This window comes from Cuculus canorus, chromosome 13, assembly GCF_017976375.1.
Source record: "Cuculus canorus isolate bCucCan1 chromosome 13, bCucCan1.pri, whole genome shotgun sequence".
NCBI classification, from domain to species: domain Eukaryota; kingdom Metazoa; phylum Chordata; class Aves; order Cuculiformes; family Cuculidae; genus Cuculus; species Cuculus canorus.
The window spans coordinates 10,616,468-10,639,841 of NC_071413.1; the positions used below are offsets into that span (position 1 = coordinate 10,616,468).

A 23,374-nucleotide genomic window follows, 5' to 3' on the forward strand; every position below is an offset into this window, starting at 1 on the left:
TTGTACCCTCAGGTAGTGGTGAAAATCCTTCTTTCCCACATAATTACAGTCTGGTTTTGCTATCCATGGACCAAATACCCATCTGCAGCCTCAGACCTGTCTCCCACACTGCTCTCATCTGTCTGGGTGAGAACATCTGCTGAGCACCACGCTGCATTCCCACTCCCTTGCTGAAGCAGAGGGCTAGGGCTAGAGCATCTCCTTTTCCTTCCCCCAAACTCTGTTCATCTACAGCACTGCTGCCCTGAGCTTTGCAAATGGCGCAGGCAGGCATGTGCTGAGAGGTGTCTGGTGGCTCACTCACCTCATGCTCAAAGAACCTGTCTTCAAGCGTCTTGTCTCCAGGGTTGCTGCCAGCCCCTTCGAACAGCAGCTTGTACTCCTGCAAGAAGACATCACAAGAGGATATATCCAAAGCTCAAGGCCTTCCAAGCTCAGCAGCATTCCTGGGCCCTGTACAGCAGACACCTCAGCCATTGTGGTCAGCAGAGGACACCAAGGCTGCAGTGCACCCATACAGCTGAATGCAATACTCAGAAAGGCAGAGAAAGCCTTTATTTCACCTGTGAGCCTGTCCAGCCAGAGATCCTACACTTTCTCTCAAATGCACAGTTCTCAAAGCCATGTCAATCATTTGAGCCTGCAGGGAGGATTTACCAGGCACAGACACAAACAGATCGAAACGTTCAAGCCAGGTCCCTGTGCCCACAAACACCAGCACACACTCCAGTTGCTCCAGCAAGGGAACACTAAGCTCTGACTCCAACAGCCCTCAGCCAAGCACAAGAGCAGCTTAAGCAACTTGGACACATCCAAGCACATTCTCCCAGGTCAGTGTCTCCCTTGCAACGAAACCAGAGCTGAGTGTCCCACTAGGGCTGGATTTGCGGCACACCACTTCTCGCTGAAGACTGGTCCTCCCTGCATCCAGCCAAAGAGAGAAAGTCATTGCTATCACACCAACACCTTAAGGGTTTGGTAGTGAGGGAAGTCCTGACACCCTGCGACAGGGTGCATAAGGCACGCCTGGTCTCCTTATCACCATGACACAATGACAGCCACGATGAATAAGCCAACAGCATCCCTGGTGCAAGAGCTCCAGCAAGCCCACTCCACCTTGGCCAAACAGAGCACAGGGCCAACGACAGCAGCAGAAATTCTGGCTCCCCAGTCTGTCAATCCACAAGTTCCCCCTGATTCCTGAGAAGCACTGATCTAGTGCAGGTCCTCACAGCAGTCCCCACAGTCCTCACCCAAAGCACTCACCGGGTAGTAGTCAGCAACATTTTTGACTTGTTCATAGTCATCCGCTCTGGCCAGTTGAGCCAGGCCCTCAGGGTAGAGCTTGCCACAGTGTGGAAACAGCTTTGCTCGGTCCTCCTTGGACAGCTCAGTACCAAATGAGTTAATGGTGATAATGAAGGCCCTCCTGTCAGCTTCAAACTGTGGGAGAAAAACAGTTTGCCTTGGGATGCAGCATCTTTGCCAGAGGCCAGCAGACATCAACACTGCTCTGAACAGAGCTGCATCAGAGGGCAGGATGCACAAGCTGCCTGGGACACCTACAGACATCTGGTGCTCAGCCGAGGGCAGGTGGATGTGTAGGCTCCCAGTGTGCCCAGTAGCTGATGCCTGGGGAGGTGTCAGATGAGGAAATCCCCACCCCAGGCAGAAGCCAAATCACTAAGCAAAACCCTGCCCAGGTCAAGGAGGCACTCTCACCTCCTGCTCCTGAGCCCTGTACATTCCACAGCTACTCTTGGCATGGAGACGAGCTGTGCCCCTAATAGCATTGGTTGTTCTCCTGCTCAGTATCCATGTGAGAGGATGGAGATGTTGCCACAAAGGTAAACCAAACCTATTCAAAGTCACATGCAGGCAGTGTTTTCCTAGGGTTCCACTGAGCAGGCGGAGTGTGCATGGGGATGCTGAAGAACAGTATCCTTGATGCTGGCAGGCAAGCAGGGCCTGAGCACAGAGCAATGAATACCACTGCAGTACCATCCAGCTATGGGGGTTTCCAGACCTACCTCCAGGATCGGGCACATGGCATCCGCTGTGGTACCTCCCAGCACCTTGCAGAACTTGTAGAAAGACTCCAGGTAAGCCTGGAAGAGAGAGGGCACATGAGCGCTCTTCTACACAGCTTCATCTATGGCCCCACATGGCCATTCAGTAGGGGACAAAGAGCAAGCAGGGATGCTCCCAGACACTTCGTAACACAACACGACCACTCTCACCCCGTGTGAACTTGGACGCCAAGCCCACACAAGGGTCAGTGCCTCCCCCAGGAGCCAGAGACATGAAGGGTTGTGGTTGGGCTTGTTCAAGTGACTGCATGAGTTTACTGTGGGCAAGATCCCCAGGCAGCAAGGTTAAAGCTTAATTTGTTCCTCCAAGTTGTCTAACTCCAAAGCATTTACTTGAAGTCTCACGTGGTTTCCTGACCCAGCTTTGGCCTCCACAAATATGCCAAGCCACACAACTGTAGCTGCAAGACCTACGTTCAGAAAGTACCGCTGTGTAAGCAGAGTCAGGAGATGAGACAGGACATCTGTGAAGGAAACTAGCCATTCTCTGTAATTCTCCTTTCACACTGCAGCCGCTTGGTCTCCATCCCAACCAGAGCCCTGCAGAAAACATACACGGCAAGGCACAGTCTCACTGCCTCCAGGAAACGTAATCCTTTGTGGAGATGCACAGTAATCCAGCTGGAAGATGACTGCATCTCCCAGGGGGAGCCCATGAAGGCAGTGCATGGTTAAAAGTGCTGTTCAGCAAAAACTTTCTCAGAAGAAGCCATCATGTGATAAAAGACCTCCCTGGACAGAGCACTGCAACCAGAATCGCTTAGAACGGATGGAATAAAATGATGCTGAGACATCACAACTCCAGGACTGAAGATGGCTCAGGAATGGATGTGTTGGACACCCTCAGCCTCTGCACTAGGAAAGCACCTGGATGACTCTTCTGTAAATATTTGTTATAAACAGTGCAAGAGGACACTGCCGGGTAAGCATCACACATCAAAGAAACATCTCTAGCGCTTGCCACTGCTCAAGTGCAGGAGAGCAGAGAGCATCAGTCTGCAGTTACCACAGGAACAAAGACACAGAGAACAGACTTTGCTTGAAGCTGACAGGAGAGGGAACCTGGGTAAGAGGCTTACTCACTACTTCTGCCCTTCTCAAGAGTTCACGCACAAACTTCAGGCTTTAGAAGCAGAACTTGGTGAACTCAAATATCCAGCAGTGAATGAGGATCCAGTATAACAGACACCACGGGAACACAGAGTGTGGAACAGCTGCACTGGGTACCCTCTCCTATGGACCCCTCCACAGATGACAGCAGAAACTCCCCAGTGTCCTGAAACCCTTATCCCAGAAATTGTTGTCTCTTGGTGTTTAGTAACGCTTAACGGACTTTGACTTCAATGAACCCACTGATTTACCCTCTACCACCTCCAGCCTGAAGAGAGACCCATGGCCAGTCCATCCACATTGACTTTTCCAACACTATCTGTGGTTACCATCACAGTTCGGATTCACTCCCCTTACAGGTGAGGAATCTCAACCTATTTTGTAGTTTCTCATAGGGAAGTGCTTGTACCCAAACCTTTAAACATACTCTCTTTTGCAGTTTCTCCTATTCTGCTGCTCATAATCAGAGATGAGAGAAGAGAGGAATGAGACAAGTTTCAGGACAAACGCAATACAGATGTATACAGCAGCACAGTGATATGTGTCATTCTCTTCTTTTCTACTGTTAGGAACAGATTACCTTGTAGAGAGAGACTTGCTTAGGTCAGTCATAACCCAAGATTTCATTTAATAGTAGAAAGGATCAAGGAGACTCTCTGTACAGAGTTAGCACTACCTCCTTGCCTCTCCCATATATTACTCTACATTTATTCACATTGATTTGCCTGCTGTATTTTCTTGCCCAGTCCAAAGCTCCTTCAGCTGGTTCCCACAAGAAGGTTGCCAGCAAAGGCCAACAGTCAGCCAGCTTCATTTCAACATATCCATTAAAGATGTGGAAGAAAGGGAGTAAGCACTGGAGATGGTAAGGCCAAGCACGCCTCCGCTGCGGGACTCCACTGCTGACCATCCTCTAATCTGGGAGCTGGCTCCTTGCTTTTAAACTCTGCTCCCCATCTTAATCATGTTTCCATTTAAGAACCTTCTTACTTTGTAATTGCTAACAAGAAACCTTTGTAATTGCTTCCCTCCTATGAATCCTGCTCAAACCTTGTATCTACATGCTTGCAGATTCCTTCAAAAAAACCTCCAGTACGTCTGCCTTCCCATGCCAACTCCTCCTGGACGTAGGCATCCATCCCAGGCACCCGCCTGCTCTGTTCCGCAGAGCAGCTCAGTACAGATTTCAGACCTGATTTTAATCCCCTCATTTGTCTAGAAGACCATTTGCATTGTATTATACATTTTCCAGTCCTTGGGGAGAGAGGTGGCTTCAAGAGCGAGTCTGTAAGCAGCAGTTACTTCTTTTAACCATGATTTGTTACTGACAGAGCCCCTGTGTTTCCCGGGGGCTGCTCCTTAGCAAGAATCAGCCCCAGGGATACCCAAGATACCTGGCATCTATGCTTCAGTTTAGCAGTAGGAAAAGCAGAATGCAATGAAGTATCAGGCCTCAAAAAAGAGATGGGAAAGGATGCAGCAGCTGAGACCCAAGGAGAACTGCCCCCAGCCTGTTTGTCCTGCACTCACTCTGCTCCCTGCTTTCTCCCTCATCTCAACACAAAGATGTGCACCCTGCAAGGGTGCAGGTATTTATGTGTACAGGCAAATCTCCTCCGTTACAGCAAAAGGCCAGTACACGCCAGAGTCTACAAGCAGCTCAGCATGACTAGCGATGTGCAGCTCTTTCTCCCTTCCATTTGCCTTCTTCCCTTCACGCCTGATCTGTTCTCTGCCAACCTAACAGGCCACGGGTTCCTTGGGAAGCAGAGGTCACACTAACTGCAGGCTGGCTGTGACCAGCCAAAACAAGGTTGGCAGATACAATCTGCATCCCACCCTTAATCCAGAGAGAAGAGATGGAGCGATAGCCACAGCCTGTACATAAACACATGCTTTGATACCGCCAGCTAAAACCAGACAGAACCTGCAGAGAAGACAAGAGTTTCCCATGCAGGCTCAGTACAAGGAGATCCTGAGCCCCTCCACATCCCCATGCCTGCAGGGCTCCTCCACCCCAGCTGCACCTTTTACACTGCTTTACCAAGAGCACCAAACCCCAACCGCAGCCACCGAAGGCTTGAGCAGACTGTTGGGAGACTCTTTTGAAAGAGCTCAAAAAGAGAGCCAAGCCCATGGAAGTCCTTCAGCCAAGTTTAAGATCAAGCCATTTCAGCCCTTTGAATGCTATTAACTACATATCTAAACTTGTGCGGTTAAGGAGCAGCTTTCTTCTGCCTGCCTGGGCCTGAGATAATTCATACAAAGGCAGCACCTCTAAAATATCTCTTACACAGACTCTTGACAGCTCCAAAGTCATTGCCAGGCTCTGGTGCCCTGACTCTGCAGAGCTGGGTGATCAGATGGCAGGCTCCTCCAAGAGCACCATCTTTACTCCACAGCAGATGGAACTAGTTCTTGGTCACTCTATCATCAGTCCAGGGAGGAATATGGAGAGAAAGCAGATTTATCTTTAAATCTACTCTAAGAGGAAAACACCCTCTCCCCTCTGGTTGAAGAAAGCCAGCCTAAGTTGGAGCTCCTGACCCAAGACAGAGCTACCGTCATGCTAGGAATGAATACGGAAGTTAACATCTCTGTGCCCTCCCAGAGACTCACTTACCTTATACAGTGTGTTTCGAATTATTTCGATGTTCATTTCATCCAGGTCCTGTTCAGATATGCAGTCTTGGAAGAAAGCAGCTGAAACAGAGCCACAGACAGTTAGCATCGCCCTAACCAAACCCATGCCCAGAACTTTCCAGAGTCCTCAACAATACCAGGCAGAAGCACACACTATGTTGAGCTTGTCCCTCCTAGGTCTGGCCGTTATCTTCAGGAGTCACCAAACTGCCATGACTCAAAACCTCCAGCTCCACCAGGGCTCCCCAGACCACAAGGATTTTTGGGGCTCTCACACCAGCCTATCCCCAGCAGAGATTCTCAGCTCTAGCCCCCAGCATCAATGCCAGAGCACGTGCATTTAAAAATAAACAAAACCCAAACTGTTCCCAGATGCACGCACTCGGAGGCGCAGGTTCCCAAGGCACTCAGACAGCTTCCGAATGGCCTGCTACAGCCTGGCAGCAGTGCTTAAACATCTGCGAGACAGCAGCTAGCGAGTCCTGAGGAAGGTAGCACTGTGCTTCTCCCTCATCCTCCAATATCTTAGTTGGATTAAGGAGGCCTCAGCTCCTACAGCCCATGACTCTCCATGGCTGGAGTCAGGAGCTGTTTGCCCTGGGCAGGCCTATCAGTCCCATTTTCCACTTCTTCCAAGGCCTTTGATTTCTCCAGCTGAGGTGAGCAACAGGAGACAGAATGTACTAGTGTATTTGGGTAGGAAGCTTGGCCTTAAGTACTTTGCCAGAGTAGCTCTGGGAGGGAGCCGGAGAAGTTGTTGCCATCGAGAGAACACATATTTCAGACCTGGCACAGGGTACTACAAGCTGCAGATAAAGATGTTGTTGTACCACAGGCTGTTGTACCACTTACTTGTTAGCAAGAGCACAACAGAACCCACTGACAGGACTTTTATGACTTCTTCAACTCTCACTCAGCAACCAATTTTGCTGAATTTGCTACAAAGAGAAATATGATCTTTCTCAGCTTATGCAGTCCAGCTGTGGGTAAAGGACACTGCATGCACCCGAAAACTGGCTGGTGCTCTGCTTTGTGTGACAAACCAGGTATGACGCAGGCTAACACCTCTGGCATGTACAACTTTTATAGCATGAGCTCCTTGGCACGGACAGCAGCCACACCATGGGTTTAGAGTCCTGAACGCGGGCTAACCCCTCCAGAGGTTTCTTTGCAACAACATCAGAGACTGATGCCACGTAGCTGGACAAGCGCTGCTCCCTACAGCTGGCAAAAATGTAAACAGAGTGTGCCAGGACTGGTTTTCACTGCAGGACCCGCTGGCCAGCCTAGATAGCTAAGCAGTGGCTACTTTAGAGTAGCAGAGGAATGAGAACAGAGCTATTTCAGTTCTTGGCCCTCCAATATCCCAAATTAGGCTAACAGCAAGTCTTATTTTGCCCTGCTAACCTATGGGAGCCATTTGGGGTTAGGCATTCCTACCAAGCCACATAGCTACTCAAGTACTTTTAGGAGATAGAGCTGCTGTTTCTTTGCGTGTGGTCACTGGAAAGAGTGCAAGTTAAACAACTGGAGCCTGCATGCCTGCTTGTTTAGGCAACACAGCTACTGCCCATGTTCTCCTGCTGAAGAAATGCCACACTAGATGGTACACAGCCTCAAGGACATGGCCAGGGAAAAGCGCTGAGGACCTCCTCAGCCTAGTCAGGGCAGAAGAAGGCAAAGCTCACTCACGCACAAATGCATGAATGCAAGAGGCAAAGACCTGCAACTGCTAACCATGTTCTCCAGAGCCACCTGGCCACCGTAACAGGGCATTTTCACTCAATACACAGATGGAAGTCTTGAGGTCTCTGAGAACTAATCCCTTTGAAATACTTCGTTCTAGCTTATTCACAAGAAGTGAAAGTTCCCGCTTACTCGTGAGGAGGATTTCCTTCCCACACATTATCCCACAGCAGGCTCAACCCAGCTGCACATAGAGCCTCAGTTCTCCTGCTGCATTGCTGCCCTGCCTTGCAACCCAGATCTAGACATGTTTCCCCCCCCTTGCTGGGCTCTAGGCTCTACCTGGCAGATCATTTTTCCATTATAAGTAATTTGCCCCATTATTACACAGAGCATTTGCAGAAGTTTCAGAAACAACTACTTCTACCAAAGACAATATGATGATTTAAAGTGGGGTTTTTTTTCTAGCAAAAGAATGATTAGTCACTGACTCAGGCGTACCTTGGATGCTAACCTAGAAAGTTTCCTGTGTCTAACCCTCCTACTACTGCAAAATCTTCCCTAGTTTCTCGAGAACCACCTTCTACACCTTTTATCTTTAAAAATCATATCTTATCTCTTGATAAGACAGTTAGGTGTAGTGTCATGCACCTTCTGGTCCAGGCTTGTAGCCCTGAGACAGTATAACCCAGTGCAGGATCCTGCTAACAATCTTTAAAGGGCTTTTGGAGAGGTTTCCCACAGTACCGTTGCTGGTAGGGGGTTTTTTGGTATGTAAAGAGCTCTCCTTGATCTAGAGCTCATTTTATCAGTCTTGGAACAAGAATGGGCATGTGCAGAACTCTGTAACTATCTACAAAACTTGCCTACAAGAAATTGCCTGATGGGTCAAACTGAAAGAGCTGGAAACTGAGTGACTCGTTCCAGCAGAAGACACATAGCCCTTCTCTAGGGAAGAACACATACCACGTGTCCCGTGACAATTACAAAGATCGCATTGCCCAAGACCTCTCACACTTTCTCCTTTCTCCCTCATTTCAGGTGACAGTTCCCAGAAGAGCTGATAAATGGATATACGCAGCAAATCAGATCCAGTGAGAGCTGCACTGCCATGACAGCTCAAGGCCTGGCTCACACAAATCCAATTCTCCAGTACTCTGCACTAATAGTGTGCTGGTTTGGATGTTTGTCGAAGCATACAGAGAGTCAGCTGGTCTCTCACAGGAAAAACTGGCACAGGACAGGCATAAACCTGAACTCAAGCCTAGTCACCACAGGCAGTAGAGCCACAGCTGTAGATTACCAACCACTTTGTCTTCCTGGAGCACAACTTCAACTTAGCTAGACCCAGTGAGACTGAAGGAGAAAGGGACATCTGCTCTGCACAGAGCTGAGAGGCATTTTGAAAGGTTCCACTTACCCAGGGGAGTGTCTACCAGGATTGCATTGTAGAGCTCTGCAGGCGTCTGAGCAATGTTCACGGCTTCCATCTGCTCGAAACTTCCCAGAGGATGGCACTTGGGCACCAGTTCGGAGATTGAACGCTGGTGCAGAGTACCAGTGATCAGCAGAATGACGTTGTCAATCATGTAGCTGTACCTGGAAGATCGCAAGAGGAAGCCGATCACAACACAAATACTACAAGAACGAGCACCCAGCACCAAAGAGGTAGACATCTTCAGTCCCTGAAAACACCTCCAGAAAGAGGGACCCTTCCCATGACGAACTAGTAAGGTACCTCCTTAACATCTCCACACTATGCCAGCCTAGGAAAAGGGAGTCAAACATAGGCCCAGGCTGTGATTTATGCTACAGCTGAACCACACCACCTGAGCATCTCCTACCTACCACTGAAGAGTATTAGATTGGAAGGGACTTCTGGAGGTCTCTGGCCCATTGTCCTGCTCTAAGCACATTCAGCTCCAGCTGCTATGGGCTTTGTCCAGATGAATTCTGAATTATTTGCAAGACTGCATATCTCTCATCCTCCCTGGGGCTCTGATCAAGTGTCTGATCACGCTCACAACCAAGTTCTTTTCCTAACAGCTACTCAGAATTTCCCTTGTGGCCATCTGTCTACTGCCTTCTATCCTAACCCCACACACCTCCAAGAGGAGCCTGGCTCCAGTTTCCCCACATTCCCCCACAAGGTAGCTGGGAACAGTTGTCTTTCCAGTATCCCCACTGCTCTCCCCGCATTGCCATGCTCTGCACGTGCAAAAGCGTGCATGATGAGACAGCAGCAAAGGGGAATCTGCAGACAGCCTGACTCGAGCTCAGCTTCATCGCCAGCAGCACTGCTCCATCTTGCCAAGGCTAGGGAGAAAGGGTCACGTTTCTGCAGCCTCACTCCCTTCCAAAAACAACAGGGTTGGCAGCTTTGGCACAATCTTCATTCACACTCTCATAAAACTACACACAAGGTTTTCACACCTCTGCCATCAAAAGCCACGCACTCTTTTGCATTAGCCCATACCATGGCATCCCTAGCCAAGTTCTCAGCTTACATTACACAGGATTAGTAAATTCAGTCTTTGGCACCGCAGTAATGGGGCATTCAATCTGGAACCACAGCACTCAGCACAAGTTCCACCAACACAAGCTCTTTGTGGCCCTTCTCTCCACTATGTCCATGTTTCTCTTGCACAGAGGAACCAGAACTGCGCACAACATTCCAGATGAGGCCTCCACCAGTGCCAAGTAGCGGGGAAAGATCACCTCACAGTTTTCCCAGTCCAGCCAGAGAAGGGAGGCACAGCTGGCCCGGAGACTGGGAATACAAGGAAAGGGTGGTGGCCTTCTCCAAGCAGATGGTCCAAGGCAGCATGGTACAAGCAGTTGAGAGGAAGTGTCCCCAGCAAGAACAGTAATGGTGCTCTATGCACCTTCATGACCAGCTGAGCCATAAGACAACCAAGCTGAAAAACAACAAGCGAGATGAGGCTTTTTGTTCAGTTAGAGGAAGATGCCTCTGCAAATGTCCCTTAGCAGCACAGGGAAGGGGCACAGATGCTGGGAAAGCAGGGTATTTGGGATTTTACACTCCCTTGCTCTCACTGCTAGAGCTCTAACTCTAAAAAGTTAGATGATGGAAAAGACCTGAAGATGCTCCTTGACAGGAGCTGCTCCAAAACCAATGGGATCAGGCCTGAACTAGAACAGCAGAAGGAACTGTGCACAACTGGAGCTGGAGTTCTGCTGAGGTTCAGGCTTCCCATGTGTACTTGTGTACTGAAGAAAGGGAGCTTAAGGCAAGCACACTGGGATTCGGGCATGGGCAGGGACAGCAAGGCTCTGCACACATTTGTCAGGCACTGGGATTCTGCTGGTCTTTGTATTTCCAAGCGTGCAGGAAGGACATGGTGCAACCCTTTTTCCCTTTGAAACACGTCAAGGGTAGGCAAGCCGAGCCAGTTAAAGGCAGATTTCGGCAGTTTTTATTAGATGAGCTTACTGCCTCTCAAATACGCTCAAAGGCCACATCCACAAAGAAATCCACACCTTAGTTCCTCAGACAGGTGCTGCTTTTTCCTCCACACTGCAGGGCTGGGTAACACACCTCCTGGCTCAACTAATTTTGCAGAGAGCCTTTCTGTGTTTGCAGTCTACTTTTTGAGGGACATTCAATCTAGAACCAGGGCAATCAGCACAAGCTTCATGCACCAGGAAACTTCCTTTTGCCCTTTAATCTGCAGTGTTGTTATCCTCCCTTCTGTTTGTGTGACTCTCACCATGGAGATGATAGCAATCTCCAGGACAGCAAGAAGGGCCTGTTTACGAGAACGAGAACGGAGGGTAAGTTCCTCACAGTGAGCAGGTGGTTCACGGTAAATACAAGCATCTGCACCCTTACACAGATGCATCTCCATGAGGTATGCCAGACCAAGGACACAGCAGATCATTTCCCAGCTCCACCATCTGCCTCCAAACACATGGAAGTTTGCTTAGTGCAGAGCAGTAGCTTTCAGGAAAGACCATACACGGGAATACTCTCACCAAAGCAAGACAACAACACAGGACCAAACCAACTCCATTTCTTCAACTCAGCCTGCAATGAAGGAACAGCAATGCTGCAATGGAGCCCCTTCTGTTTGCAGGTCTTCAGAGTAGCTTAGCTCCTGGCTTACTGCAGTCACATCAACCTCATCCATGCCCTCCCAGTGCAGCTCAGCATGAAAGCCACAGCCAGGTTTGGGGAGAGCAGCCCAAGTCTGATCCCTTCCACACGTGACGAACTCCTGCTTTCAGACTGATGGTCTCAGGAAAGACAATCCAGCCAGCTTCCACTGCCAGAGTGCAAAGCATGGCTCTTCTCATGTCACTTATATCCCTCAACTTGCTTGTGTCCTTCAGGGAAGTCTAGGGAAATGCAGCCTATAGACCAAAGGCTAAACAGCAACTTGTCGAAAGAGTACTTTGCTCATCGAGGCTATTTAAATCTTGCTGTCAGAGAAGGATCCACCACTGAAGGAAGAGGAGTTACCATAAGCAAGACAGAGGTGAAATTTCTCATTTAATTTTCTACTGCAACAGCATTTCAAACCTTTAGGATAACAAGAGAACTGCAGCGGGACAAAGGCCTTCTCATGCCTGCCGAGGCCAGGCAGACACCAGCACCACCATATAACCCTCTCTGATAGTTCTGATTTCCATCAAGCAAGCCCAGACCACGCTTATTCACGTTCAGGCACTGCTTCATCCCAGTACGAACAGCCATGGCTCAGTCAATCATGACTGTGTGGCAAATCTTCTTGTGCCAGGGCAGCTGGAAAAGCCTCTCCTCATCTGCGGAAAGGGAAACACTTGTCTTCCTGTGCCAGGTCCCAATAAGAACACATCTGCCTCCATTAGCACAGCTGTGCCAAGACCATACCAGAGGTCCTGGCTACGCTGGCATTTCCCCCTAGGCCCAAAAGATTTATTACAGCAGCAACAGTTTTCCTCAGAACCTCCAACTACTTGTTTAATAGAGTATTTGGCTTTTGTCATCATGCTCCCTGCCTCCTATTAGGTTCTGACCAGCTTCAAATGGTTCACAGTTCATGCATGCTCAGACCCCTCCAAGGGCATTTTAACCTTCACTAGCTCTCAGTGCAGCTAATAAGATCAGACCTCAGAACACATCAGCAAATAGGAGCAGTTGGTCACTTGCAAAACCATGGAGTCTCACTGCAGGCCACTTGGCAAGGATAAGAGATTGGGACACAAGGATGCTTTAGTAGGAGACTGGAGACAAGTAGGACTGACAAACTCCTTAGTGAGGATGAGCCTCTGTACTAGCTCACTGGGAGCATTTAGCAGGAGTTCAGAGGAGAAAGCAACACACAGAGTCTCTACATAAGCTACAGCCAGTGGCACAGGGTGGCAGGGCTTTAAAGAAGTGGTAAAACAGCACCTGATTTCAAGCTCCCAATCTTGCCTCCATGAAGAGCACAGCAAAACTCCGCTGGGCAAGAGCACGCTTTGCACTCCTGCTTTGAGCTGCTACCTGGCCACACAGGGAGATGGACGCAACAAGAATGGATGTTGAGTCAGAGTTTCACATGCACAGTTATGCCCTGCCTTGCTCTTCCTCTCACCCACTGGAGTGAGGTGTGGTGTATTCCAGAAATTCACATTCACAGAAATACAATTTTAGATGATACTGAGAAGTATCAGTGACATCTCATGCAAGAGCAGAATTTTTTATTAAAGGACAGAAAAGTGTCAGCAAGCATAGAAATATGATCCACAGCAGGAGAGAGATGTTGCCTTACAGCTTCCTGAAGTCCAAGCCAACTGGGGTCAGTTTCTTTGCTCCTCCAGCAAAAAACAGTTCAGCACAATATACCCTGGGTGACACATAGCAAAGCCAGGGTAAGATCACAGAATGCCAGGTTAGAAGGGACCTCAGAGATCTTCTGGTCCAGTCTTTTATGTAATACATAGTTCAAATGAGATGGCCCAGAACCGCGTCAAGCTGAGCCTTAGAAATGTCCAGTGTAGAGAACATGACTAGAGAGGCCAAAGTGTGTGTGTGTGCTGTGCGACCAATGTTCGAGCAGCAGCAGGTCAAAGACATCACACCCTCTGATGGTTTTGGAAGGTATGGTGTTGGACTGGCACAGCAGACACCTCTGCAAGAAACCAGAGCAGCCAGGCCTCAGAAACTATCTTCTGGGATAGTCATCCACGGAGAGCTATCAAGCAGAATCAAGGAGAAGGAAAGCACATATGCAAAAGCTGTGCACAGGTACTTCAGCAATGCATGTTTTCCTACTTTTGGAGTTACATAAGTACAGCCACTGACAAATGAGACACACAAGAAAATATAGCAATGGCCCACTGAATATCGGAAAAGGCTTTTTAGCAGGGGAGCACATAAGATGAAAGCTTTTCACACGGGGCATTTACAGCTTGGCCTGGATGCATTGAGTCACAGCCCTGCAAGGCAGTGACCCCAAGACAGTTAGGGCTTCTCTCTCCCGCACTTACTAATCTAATCTAACAAGTCACGGTCCCACAGCAGATAGGTTGGCTTGTTATTACTTTCTGCTCCAAGACACTAAAGAAACTGTAAACAACACTGCAAGTGGTCACAAAGCATGACTAATGACGGAACATGGCATGACCTGTGTTTCTCCAGGATCCCCTGAAAGCCTTGCCAAACTGCAGCTTTAACAGCTGCTCTGCAAGGGGTCACAAAGACAGCCCTCCATGTCAACACCAACCACCACAAACAGTGGATTGGTGCAGAGTGCATAGCAGGGGAGAACTGGGCTGCGGGTTGGGGGTTTGGCGAGATGGGTTATGGTATTACATTGCTCAGGTAACTTTAGTGCTGTCCCAAACCAGCATTAGACTTTAATCCAGGCTGACGCTAGCGAGGCAAAAGTAACTATGGGACTGCATTGGGCAGTTACTTCGATTACTGCAGAAGCATGTGTTTATTTTGGGATGAAAAAAAGAAATCTCCAGCAGGATCAGAGCCGCGCTCTGAACTCAGCATGAATTCCAGAGACAGCTTTGAATGATGAAGTTGTTTTGACTACAATCACTTTAACATCTAGTGCTTCCTGCTTGCAGCTCATCCAGTTCTTGTACTCTGGGGCTGGAAGGAAGTAACCTAAGGAATATGTTTAGAGGTGGCTGTACTGCTGTTTCCTTGGGTTTGTGCAGAAGTACAAAGACCCATCTCTGTAGCCCATGGGGTTTGAGGCCTGAGCAAAGGCGCTGGCATGCAGAGCCACTTGTCACTCCTCTCTCAAGCTCTGAATATAAGCAGCCATGGGGCAAAGCAACACAGAGACTTCAAAGCACAAGAGAGCAGTAGCTGACACCAAGAACAGTGCCCACAGTAGAGATGCTTGAATGTGTGAGGTCATTACTAAATAATCATATAGCTGTCAAAAGAAAAGGAAGAGGACGCTGCACATCAGGAAGCTCTTAGTGTTTCACTGAGGTTTGTTCAAGTAACAGAAGGCACATGAACTGAATCAAAACTATAAATCACTTTTTCAGCTCAGACTAGAACATGTCATATCGGCAACTTCATGCCAGGAACAGTTTTACCCCTCATCTGTAGCTGATGCTTAGGCAGTCAAGGGAGCAGCAAGAGTAGAGGCAGTGTGTGATGGTTTCCACTCCAAGTGTGCCGATCTCTTCCTATCTTTGCACACTGTCTTTCCTAGAGTTACACCAATAAAACCCACACCCAAGCGGTTCATGGACCTGCCAAAGAGAAAGCTGAGAATTTCATGGTTGCCACCACAACTCAAGGGCATTCAGCCAACAAGTAGGTACTCTGCTAAACTTCGATCAACAAGACCATTTCACAGCAAAGACTCACAGCTTCACAGTACTAGAGAGGCTGTGGCAGTCTTTCAAATCCTAGTATCCAGGAACGTTCTCAGCATTAATCTATATTTAGCTGCATGATTTTTACCATCTTCCAGTGAATCTAGGTCTCTTGGGACACTGACCTCAGTTTTCCAGTGGTATCATCCGGTATCTTATAAGCAGTCATGCAGTGTTAGCTGCACTAAAGGCTAAGGAGAAAAAAGCCAGACAAAGTACTTTTCATTTTGAGACTTTATGACTACGACACTGTGTTCTAGATGCATACAAACCTCTTGAAACACCAGAGAATGTTTTGAAAACTTCACAGCCTCATGCAAGAGTCTCTGGTTGCTTAAACTTGATGCCTCAAAGCTTGAGAGACACTAGGCTGGTATGCAAGGCTGAGTCCTGGCACCCTGCGCTGTGCTGAGCAGACTTCAACACTAATTAAGTTTTAAATATTGACCCGAAACATCAAATCGTGCTGCTCTGACACAGAGCAGCTGCAAAAGCTGAACTTGCATACTGTCCTCTTACCTTCCTTACACGTAAAGCACTGGGGAAAAAAAAAACAACAAACAAATGCTCTAAGGATATAAAATCACATTAAAGGCTGTGCTGTGCAAACTCACTGTCCCTCAAACTGCCTGAAGTAGCTAAGAAAGCTGAGTGATTTCAATTGCCTAAATGCCTTACCCGATTCTCAGTGAATGTGTGGTTTGGGCCTAGATAACACGCAGAACATCACAGTGCATACAGATGTCTTGCCAGCAGAAGACAAGAAGAATCATCACCCAACTTGACATGCAGTAAACCATGTAAGATAGACACAAGATTTTTCTTGTCCTCTAAATATTGCTGTACTTTGTAGTATTTACATAAAACTCTAAGTATCTTCTTAGACATCAAAGTAGGACACAGATGCATCTGGAGCAGGGGACTAGGACCCAAGACAACCTCAAGACGTCTTCTAAAGCAACGTCCTTGGCCTCCAGGCCTTCTCTGGGCTGAACCTGCCAGCCTAGAGCATTGGGTGAGGCAAATCAATAGAAAAGTAAAAGGAAAATGAAGGCTGCTAAGGTCTAATACCAGAAGACCTTGAGAAAGGGAGAAAAGCACACTACATGGGGACAGAAGAGAACATTCATCCAACTGAAGGCACTGTACATAGTTGTTCTCCAGAAAAGTTTCAGCCACACAAGTTAATCAGAGGAGCACCAATAAACTCCTAACGTACTCCTTCCCTCCTTACTTTATGCTCAGACAGGCTGCTCAGCCTGCAGAGGGAAAGATTGTGAGAAGGAACATGAGAGAAGTGGAGGGTCTGTTCCTGTGAGCTGCAGAATTGGCAGAGGGATTCAGCTTTATACAAAGTCCCAGAAGATGGTTAAGCCCACACACTGCCTCTGGATGAAATAGCTTGGACAGGGTTGTTATCCAGAGGCAAGGCACTCTGACCTGATCACACACAGCTTGCACATTAGAGCCCCTTCTCAGGGCTGCAGGGTTTCATTAAAGATTTATCTTTCTTAGTGAAACAGAGTGCTACATCTGGAGCTCTTCAGTAGAATTTTGCTGCATCTTTACTGCCACCCACAACAGCTTGCTAGCTTTTCCAGTCATTACCGTGGCTTGCTGTGCTTGCTAGGCACTATGCTAACACCTTCCAAGAGATGAACAGCACCAGTCAGCAGGCTGATAAACGAAATGTTCTCCAGGCACTAGAGGACTAGGGGGGAAAAAAGCATCTCCTCAACATAACACACAGTGAAATCCACCTTTCAAAGATCTCCTTTCTGATGAGAACACCAGCAGTCACAGTATTTTCAAAGATGAATTCCAATTAGGCATGCAACCCAGACCATTTTCATAGACGCTTGTTCTGGGAAACTGGTACGAGATCTGTATCCTTTAGGTAGAGGAGAACAGATGCAGTTCTGATGCTATCACCCACAGGATGCAAGTCTGTGATCATTTCCAGACCATTAGTTACATGCCCTCTTATTTTGAGTATTGCATAATCCCTCCAAGAACCTGGCTTATCAGTTCAACTTTGTACTCCCTACAAACAGGGAAGCTGTTTGTCAGAAACCTGTGCTTCTCTGCCAAAACTATTGCTGCCAGAAAATGCTCATAAACCTTTTATTGCAGGATCTCCAGCCACTACGGTAAATTTTTGCTTCCCTATCCCACTGCCACCAAGAAGTCAACAACTAACTGAAAACAGTACAGCGCACTTTTAAGCGCAGCAGCATTGGGAAAGCTCCTTCAGATTGTTGCATTCACTCAAACTGCAAGTGTCTAATATACAGCATTTGGAGTTCTTTTCCTTTTTCAAGAACAGACTTCAAAAGGATGCAGTCATATTTTGTAACCTCTACAGTTATGCCAGGATGCACACTCCAGCATGGTTAGAATAAAGACAGACAACTTCCTACTCCAGAGAACAGGATTACTGCTCTTCAGCTCAAATAGCAATTGAAACAATTAGGCTCCAGAAAAACCACTGCTGCAAGATTGAATTTGAACTCAAAGTCATGCAGCATAAACTAGATCTATCCAGTGCAGGGGAGAGGCAGAGAGGACTGGGTCAGGGAGAAGGTAATAAAGGGAAGAGTCAACTAAGAAAAGGCATGTACAAGGGGAAAAGGTACATGCAGCCTCATCAAAAACATCTTGTGACCACAAAAGCATACCAAAAGCCAAGTTCCCAGCTGCATCCTGAGGGCAAAAAGACCTGGTTCCCAGGCACAACAGACTGGCAAGGTAAAGACAGAAGACCTAGTCTGTCCTCTGACGATGGGCTCGATCATGGGTTTGGAAAATGCATTTAGAATCATCTCCCTGTCAGACCTCATTCCTACAGTGGAGTCAGTTACCAACAGAGTTACCAGCAGCTCTCTGACCTGTGCACAAGACCAAACCCTTCCCTGCCCACCAGCTTGCTTCCCTCTCCTAGAAAAATACAAAAGCTGACAATCGGGTCAGGCTACAGCAGGCTTAGAGTCAGGAGCAACACTATGAACCACAGATAAAAAACTATATCTAAACTGTATACAGGAACACTGGAAGGAAGAAGATACAGGACACGGCATCGCACCAGGCTAACACAAAGAACAAAGGCTTTACAGAAAGGCAGGGCAGCACATCACTGAGAAGAACCTAAAACTCACTTCCATCCCACAAGTCAATATGTGCTTGTTGAATTCAGGAAGTGGGTTTTGCTGTTTCAAGTACACTTAATACCTGTTTGTCACTGCCCTACAGAACATCGCTGCATTCCCTCAGCCAAACAGTCAATTGTTTGTCTTGGAGCAGCAATTAACAGGCAACTTGTGCCTATCAGTCAGAATCTACTATGGTCAGCTGAAAAAAACAGGGAAGTACCAGCAGTCTTCCAGCAAGGAGCTGCCTAGCAAGATGCAGAGCTAACACGTGTTTCAGAGTGACTGTGGCAGGCTTATAACAGGTTGAGCTTTTCCTTGCAACCATACGCAGAGGTAGCGGAGGCCACCAACTACAGCCACCACTTGAAAAAACAAAAGGGAAATCTGCCAACTTCCTCAATATTTTGGTACTAACAACGGAACACTTGCCACAGAAGAGTTCCTGGAGAGGACTGGAGCCAGGAAAGAGGCAGCACGGTGCCAGGAGAGAAGCACAACAGGACAAAAATCAGTGGTAACAAGAGACTTGGGGAACGCAGATCTTGCTCTGGGGTTGCTGCCTAGCTGCGTTGTTGGATCACTTTCGTTCGTGTGCTTTTAAGCCCCGTGCTTTCCCTGAAGCCCAGGGGACAGGGTAACTGCTGCCCACAGCCCTCGGTGCCCACGGGGACCGGCAGCCGCGGGGCTGGAGCGCCACCTCCCGGGAGCGGGCATGGAGAGCACTCTGGGAACGCAGCTCCTCCCGCGCCTCACAGCCATCCATCCCCTCGCTCCGTTGCCTTCCCACGCCCTCACCTGGTTCATGGACCACTTCGAAGAGGCAACAGAAATGACACCGCATAATCCCACGTGGGGACAAACGACGTGGCTTCTGGCAGGTTGGCCCCAGGAGCAAGTGAAGGGAACAGGAATTACAGCTGCTCCCAAGATCAGACAGCTCTCCAAATCCTCTCACTGTGCCCCGGCTCAAGATCTGAGCACCCTCCAAAAACAAACAACTCTGGAGAGCACACCAGTCACCCGTAGATCAACTCAAAAGCACCCCCGAGTCCAGCAGGACATGCATGAAGCAGAAAGCTTGGCTGCTGTTTAAGCGCTCCATCCACCGCCAAACACCAGCCACACCAAACCCCAGCCACTCTCACTCAGATGGTACCCATACAACTAACGGGCCCCGATGGGCCTGACTTGTGTTATCCAGCATTTCGAAGAAGGTCAAAAGTGTAAGCACATACAAAGGCATCCAGCAGCAGTGAGTTTCAGAGCTGAACTGGACACGCTACAAAACACTTCCATTTTAAGCCAGACACACCTCCTACAAACCCACTCAGTTTTAAAAATCTCTGTTTACAGCCCAATGCCTCTCTAGAGTCCCATGAACTCAAGCCTTCCTCCTGCAGAAGCCAGCCCTGCTAAAAGTTTCCATATCTTTCTACCATTTTCTATTTCAATTTAGCCTGTAAAGTTTAGCACATGGACACATTCAGCTGAGTAGTTTCTTCTTCTGACCACCTGGTGCCTCGCTTGCCCCAAGCTGTCTTACCAGGAGCGGTCTTTACCATTTCCTGCTCAAGTTTCATTAACTACCCTAAAAGAAAGGAGTGGGAAACAGTAGTGTTCAAAAACCAAAGATGAATCACACCATCACACCTATTTGTTTGCCCAGCCAGAGCGGAAGATCAAGCAGCACAGGCAGGATGACACAGCACCTCTGCCACCTCCACAGGCACAACATGCCCAGCACTGCCAACATCCTTCAGCCGACCATCTCTGTGATGCTGCCCACACGAGCCTGGGTTACAAAAAGGGAACTGGTATGAGTAGGTGCTGCCTGCCTCTGAACAGAGCCTTCTCCACTCCAGCTACTTGCAACACAAGTGGAAAGCTTCACACTGTCAGCAGGGCAATAATCCCCCAAATCCCTTCTGCCCCCTGCCCCAAACCAAGACCTTCTACAACCCAAGGAGCAGTTTCAGGGAACAAAACACAGCCTGAAAGGCAGCCCAACAAGTCACACCTAGTCTATCCTCTTTTCTACTAGCCCTGTCGCTAAATAACGTTAAGATTATCAACAGAAGATAATTTAGACTCATCAGGCAAAACCAGCACCCTCTCCAAACTCCTTGTGTTTCACTGCCCTCATTCTTCTGTTTTAACTTGTCTGTAGTGTCATTAGAAGTTATTCCAGCTTCCAATATGCTACTAGTGACTCCCATCTTGGACCAGCTGAAGCTGGCAACACTTTCTCTATTTCATCAGTACTCCACCACCGTGATCAGTGCAGCAGAACCACACCAAAACACCACTAAACGCTTGGGCTCCATGTGCAAAAAACTGCAACAGAGTGGAGATGCTTCACATAGGAAAACAGCTTCTCTCCCAATTCATCTTCTGCCTTCCTCTAGGCAGCACAGCAGACACTGTCATTAAAGCAAACCTTGTGGTTTGAGATGAGAGAGGGTGAGATGAGAGTGAAGATAACTCAGGGAAGAAACATCCTGTGTGAATGGGACCAATATATTCAAGAAGAGATTACGCGGAAGGCAAGAGATACAAATATCTGCACAGAATTGTGTTTTGCTACAGAGAACTCAGAGGCAGAAGCAGAACAAGATCAAAGTTAAATCAAGTTGAGGGGAAAACAGTTTTAAAGCTCAGTTATTCAAACCGCTGGCAAGAACGAGCCTGGCTGCTTATATGGGATGTTTGATGTCTTCTGCACAACTCAAGCTGGATGTGGTCACTGGATAAAGGTCAACAGGACTGGTGGAAAAGGAAACTGCATTTCCACAACCATTCACAGCCCTCCTACCAAGTCATGCAGTGTGTAATCAGGGCAGGCATGGTACGAGACCTTTCAGTTCATCTTTTCCACACACCAGGTTTCAAAGTGAGACTGTTACAAGAACAGCAAAGTTTTAAAGTCTGCAAGATATGTGTCCTGTCCAAGCTATTGCCTTTAAACAGATATGACAGCAGCTAAAAAGAGACCGTTGGTGACTACTGTGATACTTCCATAGAGATTTAAACATTTCCATAAACCTGTAGGGCAGCTAAACAGCTGTGTGAATGAAGTGTATAAGTGTACACACCCTGGCAGCAGAAGCCTTTAGCCACGTAGTGATACTGTAGTGCTGGTTTGAGACCTCCAGATACAACCAAAAGAGTTTCATTCAAGATGCAGAGAACACAGTAGCTACAGGGCTGTGTGGAAAGCTGCTTGGAGAGCCCTCAAGTCTAATGGAACACTAACATGTCAAATGCTGCTTGTGAACAGCTGGTACTCACGTGATGAAGTCCAGAAAACTTGCTAGGGGCTCATATGCATGGTTCCTCATGTGACGGAACTCCACCACCATCTTCTCCTTCAGCTTGTCATCTATGACAGATACGGTGAGCGGGGAGGCTTCATTGGCCAGAAAGTTCCCATAGTCTGTGCTCTGGAGGTGCAGTTTCAAGTCTGAAAAAGAAAGGATGATTCCACCCTACAGGGTTTGTGCTGGTTTGGAGTTTTTTTTGAGCGTACTCAAGAAAGCTGTTGCTCAGCACTTCGCCAGTCATTCCCTTCTCCGATAGTTCACCTAGAAAAAAACTATGCGTTAAATCATACACTTATATTTGTGCTTAGTTTTATCAAGGACAGCCCAAATGCAGGAAAAGATCGGTGTATCAACACACCAGCCTTGCCCCATCTTAAGAGGAAACTGCAACACTACCTGTGTCACTGAGCACACACCTCTGCCAGCTGCCCACCGTGCTGATCAAGGTGGAAGCTGATGATTTTCTAGGAAGTATTTGCTAGAAATCTAGGAAAAAAAGAAACAACTTGAACACTTCCTGTAGCCAAACAGGCTCTGGTAACATGCTTCTCTGAGGCAATCACGATCAAGAACCTAGCTGCATCCACAAGCAAGTTTCCTCAGATATTAGGGATGTGGAAGCATCAGAAAATCTTTCAAAGCCAAAAAAGATAAAAAGAACAACCCTGAATTTATAAAGCAGCTAAGTATTACATTATCAAGTCAGTCCAACCGATCACACTGGTAAAGAGAAGTCGAGCATTAATAGGTAGAGGGGGGCTAGTGAAGAGGAAGGCCATTTAAATCCATCTCATATGGTAGGCAACCCCTGCCCAGGATGGAGGAATGTGCTCAAGAAGCCTTCCCCTCCTCCAGTTTCAAGTACAGGAAACCTTTGTTTCCTCTGTTACCCTTGCTGCAGGTCAGCTGCCCAACCAAGCTGCAGTCCTAGCCAGCGAGCAACCACAACATGCTGAGCTCTGTCAAGATAAAAGCCCTATTTGAGCCAAAAGCATTTACGCGTCTCTTTGGAAAAACTGAATCCAGAACTGAGGAACGTCATATAATCCTATTCCCCAAAGTTCTCTACTAGTTGCACTGGTACATAATGTTCATCTCTCTTCAGCCTCACCTCAGAGGGCCAGTAAGGCAAGCACCCTCCCAGGGATTCAAGACCTTTATGAGGAAAGGAGAGTAGCAGGAAGAGTTTAGTTAAACCAGATGTGAACACACTGTCCAGAGAAAACACGAAAAAAGCCATTTCCCCTTGGGTTCTTTTAAGCAGGAGCACTGAGGCTGCCTTTCCCTTCCACTGAACTATACCAGTCCTCAGCATTTATAGCACAAGCATCCACAGCATCGAGGTCAGAGCAAGGACTCAGCCTAGCTTGAGGAGTTTGATCTTTCCACATTACACCCAGGCTCAGGCATGAGCTGGAGAGCATCCAAACTGTACCGTACAGTGTGATACCATCCTGACCTCAAAGGATGGAAGGGTCAAATGGCTTCCAAGCTGCCTTTAACTACTCTGGATCTAGCAAAGATGGTTTTGACCCAGCAC

The 23,374-nt window shown here is 47.9% G+C and overlaps 1 protein-coding gene across 1 annotated transcript in view; it reads right to left on the minus strand.

Moving 5' to 3' along the window:
• Positions 1–23,374, minus strand: part of ATP6V0D1 (ATPase H+ transporting V0 subunit d1) — a 34,817-nt gene that overhangs the window by 1,561 nt on the left and 9,882 nt on the right. Inside the window, exons 2-7 of the mRNA XM_009571197.2 lie at positions 21,803–21,974; positions 8,950–9,128; positions 5,824–5,903; positions 2,031–2,108; positions 1,267–1,443; positions 305–382 (exon numbers count right to left, since the gene is read on the minus strand). Of these exons, the coding sequence (XP_009569492.1) occupies positions 305–382; positions 1,267–1,443; positions 2,031–2,108; positions 5,824–5,903; positions 8,950–9,128; positions 21,803–21,974 (764 nt within the window). The remainder of the gene's footprint in view (positions 1–304; positions 383–1,266; positions 1,444–2,030; positions 2,109–5,823; positions 5,904–8,949; positions 9,129–21,802; positions 21,975–23,374) is intronic.